The following is a 9,631-nucleotide window of genomic DNA, read 5'->3' on the forward strand; positions in this document are numbered from 1 at the left end:
ATCAAACGATGCACGTTTGCTGGGGTCCCAGCACTGGCCCAAAGCTGGAAGGACATAGCCATGCAATTCCCTTAGCAGACACGTGGTGGGGCAACAAGCCTGTGAATACAGGACAGCTCACGGAAACAGGATGACTAAAAGAGCAGCTCCATTGCCCTGGCCGCTTTTCCGACGTCATTGTGCTGAGGAAGGATTTAGCTGCTGGGACACTGAGGGAAAGACCACTGGTGAAATAAAGGAGATTGCGCCAGCTCTTGTACCTTGCTGGTGGGGTTAACTGGAACCTCAGCTACCACGGAACTCGATCACGCGGTACAGAGTCACCCCCCCCGTTGCAAAGTGCTTTGAAGTTGTACAGCTGAAACACCTTCTGTAAGAGCAAAGTGTTATAACAGGAGCAGGCTTTCCTGGCAAAGTACCACCTCCTGTTTGCCACTGTGGGGAGTAGCAGGACTAGGAGGGAGTACTACTAAGGATTTCTTATCTTCCCTTTCCCCACTATCTTGCCCACATTCTCTTCCGCTTGGCCGGAGCAGAAGAAGAGGGGGAGATGACAGACACCCTCAGAATGAAGTGTCAACCATTTATTTGATAACACCTTTTAGTTAAGCCTCACTACTCCCCGAGGCAGGCCGAGTATTACTAAGTCTATTTTACAGACAAGGAAACTGAGGCACCGGGAGGGAAAGTGACTTGATCCAGGTCACAGAATGAGTCAGTGACAGAGACGAGAATAGAACCCAGGAGTTCCCGGCCCCTAATGCTCTGCTCTAATCACTAGATTATGCTTGGGACGGAGCAGATTTCCACTCTGTGATCTAAGCCAGATTGAAACCTAGGGGATGGGGCAGGGTGAAGTCACTTGACAAACCATCTATACAATGGTTTTACATCCACACCCCAGCGACAGCTCGCGGCTTCCTGTGGATCACACCTGCTGTGTTACCCCTTCGCAGCGGGAGCAGGAGGGGAGGGTTTAGGGCACGGCCGTGTCGACGGTGGCAACGCTGCCCTCCATCTGGATAGTGAGATTGGCCTTCGCAGCCATCTTCTGGCAGTACTCGTACGTGGACTTCTTGATCCACTCGGCCGTGTTGCGCTCCGGCCGGAAGAGCATGACGTAACATTTGAAGAGGAACAAGGAGGCCAGGGAGCTGTAGGCCGATAACAGGATCACCACGCCTAGGACGACATTCGCCATCCTCCCTCTGCTGGACTGCAGGACCGGGGTGACGGCGAGCCAGGTGACGAAGAAAATCATCATGGCGTAGGCAATGCCCTGGGCATCGCTGAAGTTTGCCGGCAGGGCCTGGCTTTTCATGGCACAGGCCAGGGCACAGAAAGCAAGGAAACACAGGTACCCGTTAACAAAAGAGGAGCCCAGGCCTGCATCTCCCTGGCACTCCAGGAGGATGAGGGGCTCTTCCTCCGGGTAAACAATCCTGGCCTCCGGGGGGTCTAGACAGACCCACAGCACGCAGATGAGACACTGGAGAAAGGGCCCCACTCCCATGATAATGAGATAGAGCCTCATCTGGAACTTGCTTGGCTTCCCTCCAGGATTTTCGAAGGAGCCCAGAATCCGGACGGTCTTGGCAAGCACGCTGGAGAGGCAGAGAGCAAAGCTGATCCCAAACACTGGCTTCTGGAGTTTGCATTTGAGGCTGGTGGGCTCTCCTATGACCAAGAGGGTGCTGGAGAAAGCGCACAGGAAGCCTGCCATGTTGCAGTAGAAGATGAATCCACCAGCGGCCTGGACGATGGGCGTGTTGCCATGCCGGACGTACAGGATCAGGACCGAGAGGGTGAGCACCAGCCCCAGGACAGTCAAGCTGGCCAGCAACAGGCTGATGGGTTCCGACCAGGCCAGGTAGACATAGCTCTTTGGCCAACATGACGCGCTCCCGTTTTCCGACCATTCGCTCAGAGGGCAGGGCCAACACTTCTCAACAGCTGGAAAGACAAGACAAGCCTCTGTGACTGACCCAGGGTTCCCGCTGCGCTTGCTAAGAGATGGGCACCCTTAAAAAGGTTGAGAGGCCAAGGTCTGCCACAGTAAAGCAAACCAGTGGGTCCCCCTCTCATCTCAGCAGGGATTGGCCCAAACCGAATTCTTTATCCAAGTGATGGGACCCTGATCCTTGCTTGTGGTCCCAGGTATTCGTATATTCATCAACAGAAGGCCTATGGCACTATGACCTGCTCCTATTACTCCTTCCCATCCCCCAAACCCGGGGACCAGTGTCCGTCGGTGCACATCAGCAGCGTACATAGCTAACCACCGCCTCAGTTCTACTCCCCGGGGTATTACTGCAGTCCCAATACCTGGCCTGTTCTCTCTAGAATTAGTATGGGGGACTCTGCCAGTGATTCTTTAACAGGGAATTCCAAACCGCAGCTACCCTTTGACAGGGAAAACATCCCAACTCATCCAGTTCTGCTGCCGTTCTTGACCCTCCTTATATTCTGGCTTCTCCTTGGTGCATGTGCCTTCTTCTCTGCAGCTCCTGCTCGCAGGAGCCCTCTCTCTACATCTCTTCTCCCCAGCATCTCTCCCTCTGCCCGTATCATTTCACCACTTTCCCTACCTCTGAATTTCTCTGCCTCTCTGCTCTTCTCTAACTCTAACAGCGCTGGTCAGTGCTTTAGCATTTTAAGGCATCAGTGCAAAGAGGGTGTATTATACACAATAAAATTCCGGTGGATTTATCTGAATGGTTTAAATGTGGCAGGAGGAAAAGAGAGAGCTCATTAAAAAAAAGATAGGAGGGAAAATCTTGTCTATTGGAAACAGAGGAGGAAACAGGTACTTCCCTCCTTTGCCAAGTCTGCAGGTCAAGAAGCACGGCAGCATTACCCGAGCCGTTGCTGTACGTGCCCGCCTCACACTTATCACAGTTGTAGCAGCAGTTCAGAGGAAGAAAGTCGTGGGGTGTCTTCCTCTGGCCAGGCTGACAGCCCCGCAAGCAGGACGACCTCAGCTCCTGCGTGAGAAACAGACAGCCATCACCGCACGTGGCAGCGTGATGCACCCAGAGCCCTGGTTCCACCCACAAATCCCAGGGGACAGCTGGTTTCTTTAAAGGTTTAACGAATCTGTTGGCGTCACTGCTGCAATGGGGCACAGAGCTCAAGGGTTACCTGGAGTCTTGATGAAAAATGCATCATCAGGGCGCGGGACGACACAGGCATCTTGTATTCAATAGAATTACATGCATTGGAGGGTCATTAAAAAATCAGGGTCTGAGTTCTTGCCCCGTCTTCAACAGAGCACGCAGCCCCTGAGGTGGTCCTCGTATTCAATCCCTTCATGGGCACTGGCTTTATAGAGAACTTGAAAACAGCACAACACAAAGCTCTTTCATCCCCGCCCTCTGGTACCTGGGCTTGTCCCTGCAGAGTCTTCTCTGCCCAAGGACCCGAGTACTTTTGTGCCCAGAAGGTTACTCGCATCCCCCCGCCTTCTCTGTCTTAGATGGTGCTAACTAGATCCACCTGCCAGCATGACTCAGCAGTCATCACCCTGAATCGTAAAGCTGGGGTTTAGCACCCGTGCCTCGGCTGACTCAGCTGAAAAACCCTCAGTTCCTACCCAGGGTCTGACAATCTGTCACCCTAGTACAGGGGCCTGTGGCACTGGGCTAGAAAATACGAACAGGCTTTCCCTTGGCAGATCTGGAGTGGAAAATCCCGCCTCCCCCTCACCTCCCTCCGGCCGGAATGGCGCCAGGTGGCAGCATTCACCGGTTGGAGAGTCAGGACTCCATCTTCCGAGACAGTCCAGGAGAAAACATCGAAGGAATTCCAGTTGGGCGGGATCAATGGAGTGTAGTTGAAAAGAACAAAGTCTTCAAACTAGAGTATGGAGGGAAAGGAAATGACCAGACACGCCCGCACATACCAGAACAATAGCAATATCCAGGAACCACAACGTCTGGGCAGGAAGGAGGAGAACTTTTAAGCTTCAATCTGGGGTATGCACCTTGTGCCTCCGTGCAGGGGCAGGGTTTATGGGAATTGCATTTTGGTAAAGAACAATTGACCCTGGCCTCAGTTTAGGGGCTGAGATGTTAGGATAACTCAGCAATGGACGCAATAGAAAAAGCGTAGATGGATTAGATAGAAAATCTGGCTGGAAAAAAATCCCAAACTTGTAGTTTTATCTTTTATTTTGAAATGACTTTTCAAAGAAAAGGTTGATATTTTCATACTTCACCCCTTTCTTAGACCAACTCTGATAGAAAGATTGATCTTTTACCAGTGGACCATGTCCTGCCCTTGTAACTAGATATATCTGAGGAGTTACTTGGTACAGGCTGGTCAAAAATGTTTGGTCCAAACAGGTTTTCAATGAAAAATTGGGTGTGTGATAAAAGAACATTTTTCACTGAAGCGATTGTTTTCCATGGAAAATTTTAACTTTTCATTGAAAAACCAAGGACCTGAAACCTGAAAAGTTTTTGGGTTTCAGCTGGAAAATGAAAAATGTTGATTTGGACGTGACACCACAGTACCTCATGGGAGCTGATTGCATCACAGCCAATAGCTCCCATGATGCACTGCAATGGCTCAGTAAAAGGGGATACTATGGTGCATCATGGGAGCCAGCAAGCCCAGCTCAGCCCATAGAGAGGAAAAGGGGAAAGAGGTATCCAAACTAAACCGTCTCTGAGGTATCATGGCTACACTGACAAATGGAAATTTTTGTTGAAACGTCAACATCTCTGTGAGAGTGAGTGTGTGTGAGAGCGAGAGAATTCCCGATCGGCTCTACAAATAGGTCTTTAACTGAGGGCAGAATCTGGCCCTCCACTAAAGAGCTTTATATACCTTCACTGATGATTCCCTCTGACTCTCCCAATGGTGGCAGAGGGTAAGTGACTTGTGCAAGGACTCACCAAGGCAGTCAGTGTCGGGGTCAAGATTAGCGAACAGGGGATAGGGGCACCCAGACCTATATTCTGCCCACACTAATCTCTCAAAGTAAGGATGGTTGAAGGAGGACTTAGTGGGTAGCTTTCTGATTCTGGATACTCTGTTTCACCCTCTGCTGCTAATTTTAGTGGCTTTCTTCTGGTACATTAATTTTATTTATACATTGGTTTAGATCCCCATGACTGAACAGACTTGTACTTATCCTAAGGATTGGGCTTATGTATTTTTTACTTTCTTTCAGGCTTTCTTTAAGCCATATACGGCTGTTCTACATTAGAAATGCAGGTCTTCTTTGACCTCCTTTATCTGGAAGACTCTGTGGACAGACAACTGGAGTGCAAGTAGGTTATAACACTAAAGGCAGCCAGGTGAGGGAAACATGATTAAAGGAGATGGGAAGTGATTTTTACCCAGAGTATTTGAGCTCTAAAATTGATAATGCCTTTTTAAACTGAAATGCTTGAGAGTAATCTCTCTTTGTTAAACAGTCAGTGCCCAGCCAACTGAGAAAGTTCCCAGTTAACATCCCTGACACACCCAAGGAATCATCCAGAAAAAACAAGGAAGACAGTCCTAATATTTCTAAACCAAAAGCAGAACCTCTCCCCATCCCAGCAAAATAAAAAGTTTTTAAAACTACCCATTTAAGTCTTTCTTTTACACACAAACTAAACAAGGGGGCGCAATACACTTTTCCCATTGCAGGTCACTTCTAAACAATAGCCTGTATTTACCTCGTATTTAAAAGTATTAGAGTTTCCCATGTGAGCACAGAGAATTTTGTTGTCTTTGCAAAAGGCATCAATGGCCACCTGCAACATGCTGAAGAAGGAGGCCAGCTGGTAAACTACATCCGATGATGCCTGCCTACGAAGGCATGTAGCACAGACATTGATGGGCTTCAGGGTGCAGTTCTTGTCTTCAAAAGGAAGATTTATTTCCAGGATGGGTATATAGTTAAAGCAGATCTGGTGTTCCACGGAGCTGTTGACTTCACAGTCATAGCAGAGTTGTCTAAACACGTACTCAAGTGTCTCCTCTCCAGAGTCCTGATTACCTAGCGTTTGCAGGTATTCCAGGAACCCAGGGACAGCCCTCGCTCTCTTGTGCAAGGACATAATGCCATCATAGTGCTGAGGTACAGTAAAGAGGAATGGAGTTTTGGACCAGAAGCAACACAAAATCACTTGCTTTCCAGGGACACTTTCTACGAGCGACGACTTGCGCAAGTCACCGTTGTAGTCAAAAATGACCGTTACGTTCCCCTTCGTCTTCATGATGATGCTGTGCAAAGCCGTCGCGTCTCCAGAGCCCTGATCATGGATTTCAAGGCAGAACGCGTCCTTGTCTTTCTGGGTGAAATTTTTGGCTATGTCGGATATTTCCTGTTCGTTGTTCTGGATGACACTGATCACATTCCACCCCAAGAACTGGACAAGCGTCATCAACGTCTCAACGGCCCCGTCACCATCCAACTCCACATCCATGCTGTAAATCATCAATTGGTCAGGAAAAATAAAGACCTGCAACACAAGGGCCGCTCTGCTATAACCATGACATATACCTCACCTGACTGTTCTTTTATGACTAAGCCAACAAGAGGCCTGATCCTGGGAGGGACAGGAGGGCCGAGCCCTACTTAAGATTATGAGATCTGATAAGATCACAGCCTGAGGTGCAATGGTATAGTTGAAAAGCCAAACATCCGTGGTGGATCTCCATTAAAGTCAATGGATTGCCCCCAGGAGAGTGGCCAAAGCAGTGCAGCTTTCTTCCAAATCAGAACAATTTATGAATTGTGAATGCACACAAACAGGCATGCATGCACACACTCCCTCCCCCCCGAACACATACATGCATACACTGCCTCCGGCAAGCACCCTTACCGTTGGGAAATACTCTGTAAAAAAATTGACATTCTTCTCTTTTCTCATGCTGTAAGGAGCGATGAGGGTGATGATTTGCTCCACTCCGCTTTCGTGGTTGTCCCAGATACGTTTGAGGTGGAAAAAGCTGCACTTGGGAGGCATTTCACAATGAGTAACAATTTTATAGCCAATGCGGAGGCTGCTGTCTGGAAACCGTGTCCTGTTTTGCAGAGCAAACCTTATTAGCTGGGCCCAGATTAAGTCTTGCAAGCTGGGAAGAGAGAAATCAGTCAAGACAACACAGCGTCCAGAGCATGCCGTATTAGAAGCATCAGGATGGAGTTGAATTGCACAGGTGCAAACAAATGCATGGGGGGCAAAAACTTGACAGTGAGCTTAGCCAGCCCACTCCAGCATCATCACAAACCAGTTATGAACGTCCTAACACACAGGATCTGCTCCTTCCCAATTTCTCTCTAAGCCATGGGGGGGATATAATGATATGCTAACACTGGCATGAGAAGGCATGGACAATTCTCATGATTATTTATTATTTGTATTTCGGTACTACATAGGGGTTGCAACCACAGACCAGGACCACATTGTGATAGATGCTGTACAAACACACAACAAAAAAACAATCCCCGCCCCCAAAAGCTGCCAATCTAAGGCTTCAACAGGATGGCTGCGTTATAGCCATGCTGTTGCTTCCTATTAGTCGTTCCCTTATGAACCCTTTCGTGTGGGTTACGAAATCAGCTGCAAAAGTTCAGTCCATGACAGAGACACTAGCTCTCTTTCCAGTTGACATGTAGGAGCCATTGCCAAAATGTAAAGATTATTTATCTTTACATCTTTATCTTTATTAAAGCGTTAGCAACAGCTTTGTTTAAAGAGCATCTGACAACATTCAGCAAGTCATTCCTGAGTGCTAAGAACGGGGGAGTGCATTGGATGAAGTCAGTACTGTTGTGGCTGGAACATACCCATTCAAACAGCATAAAAACTGGATTCCCTCTTTCCTGTGTGCTATTGGGATGCACACTAAAGCTAAGAGAACCTAGTTAAGCTCATCAGCCAAAGAGAAAATTCTTGGAAGATAAATGGTGCCGGGAGACAAGTAAATGCAATGGATTAAAAACCAACCTAACATGCAATTTACCTGAAATAGGAAGAGAAACAGACATCAAAGATCCCCAAGACATAGACATCGCCCTCCTGTTCCCAGATGCCATCGCAGTCTTGAATTGACTCTTGAGAAGAAACCAGGTGTGTGACAGCGAGAAGCAGAGCCCAGCCGGTGACAAACATCTTGCAAAGTGGCCTCTGCTAGATTTTCTCCTGGATGCTATATAAATATAGAGAGTCTCTCTGCCGTACGGGCCACAGAATTTAAATAAAACACCTGCCCCTTCCCACGTGTTCTTATCCTTCAGCCCATCGATGATCCCAGTGCTGCAGTGGAAAACTCCCTAATGTTCTAGTTTGGTCTATATCCCTGAGCTGCCCAGCTACCTATTGTTATGCGTTGATGCATGAAAATTTGTAGCAGATTCATAGGTTCTAAGGCCAAAAGGGATACTCCTAGTAGTATAAATACCTAGTCAATGTTTTAACTGTACTAAGCTACTTGAGCCTTGGTGGTATTCTGCAGCAGTGAGTTCCAGCAGTTAGTCTGAGCCAAACTCTCCTGCTGCAAACAGGCCGTGTCTGGAGTGCAGAATTTGACTCTGGGATCCCAAATTGGAAGTAAAACCTGGGTAGAAAAATACTGCTAGAAAATGCCTCTCTCGGAGCTCGAGGGTGCACAGTGCGGGTGTCGTGCGTTCCCGAATGCCCCGCTCACACTAAACTCCCACCCCACCTTAGCCAGCATTCTGCACATTTTGTAGTTTATGCAAACAGGAAAGGTCCCCTTCCGGCGCTATCTCATCACCGATTCAAGTGACATGTAGTCTTCAGGCCATGCAAACGAGTCGGGGCGCTGGTCTCAGAGCCACAACCTCACAGCGAGGCCAGGGAGAGGAACAGCTCAACCCAAGCCATTTGCAAAAGGGCAAAATTAGCAGAGAGGCAAATTCTGCATTTAGCGACTTCAGAACAAAAACCTGGACAGGTGCTGCTTCCAGAGAGGAACCTGCCCCTGGAGCCCTCCCGCCCCAGATGGATGATTGAAGATGGGTTTTTATCACAGAGAGGGATGCCAGTGTAGCTACACCCTGTCTCCGCCACACTTGCAGGGTGATTCTGCTCGGCGCCTGTCTCCTTGCCCTGCCCAGCAGTGGTCCCATCTTACGCCTGCACACGTGGCTCTCCCTCATGCCCAACCCACTGAACTCGCCTCCCTCCTCCTCTCTTGGCCTGAGCTCTGAGCGAGACGGCCTCATCTCCCCTCCCAGCAAGCTGGGAGTGTCACTGTCTCGGTTCACCTCTTCCTCGCCCCCCAGCTTCACATCAGAACATGGAGCCTGTTAACCTGGGGCCTGACCAGAGAACTTCCTACTCCGCCTTCAGGAGCTGGCCTTTCCTTAATGGGGTTCACACCTTCGCATCCAACAGCACCCGGAGGGTTAATTGCAACATTCCGTGAACGAGGCTAAAGGCCCCGGCGTGTAACTAAGACACGGTTATTGGGTTCTAATGCCAAGCCCCCAGCTCAGAGCGCTGTCGGCCAATTGGTAGTTAGACGCCTGTCCAGCCTTCAGCCAGCAGCGCTCGTCGGAGTTGCTTGGACAGCCTGCAGGACCTCGCACCTTCTCCCCACGTCCCAGCGAGCAGTTCTCGGTGCAGCCCCAGCTCCCAGCGCGACTCCCCGCCCGCGGTGCCGG

The 9,631-nt window shown here is 49.3% G+C and overlaps 1 protein-coding gene across 1 annotated transcript; it reads right to left on the minus strand.

The window, feature by feature from the left end:
• Positions 1-976: 976 nt before the first annotated feature.
• On the minus strand, positions 977-8,114 carry LOC137147686 (extracellular calcium-sensing receptor-like). The gene is made up of 6 exons (XM_067539984.1): positions 7,966-8,114; positions 6,822-7,023; positions 5,670-6,458; positions 3,706-3,855; positions 2,858-2,984; positions 977-1,953 (listed from the first exon to the last, which is right to left on the minus strand). Exons 1-6 carry the CDS (start codon positions 8,112-8,114, stop codon positions 977-979), a joined length of 2,394 nt encoding a protein of 797 aa, XP_067396085.1.
• Positions 8,115-9,631: the final 1,517 nt, after the last annotated feature.

Source organism: Emydura macquarii, unplaced genomic scaffold (genome assembly GCF_026122565.2).
Source record: "Emydura macquarii macquarii isolate MOO-44397 ecotype Brisbane River unplaced genomic scaffold, CSIRO-AGI_Emac_v2 contig_561, whole genome shotgun sequence".
NCBI classification, from domain to species: domain Eukaryota; kingdom Metazoa; phylum Chordata; order Testudines; family Chelidae; genus Emydura; species Emydura macquarii.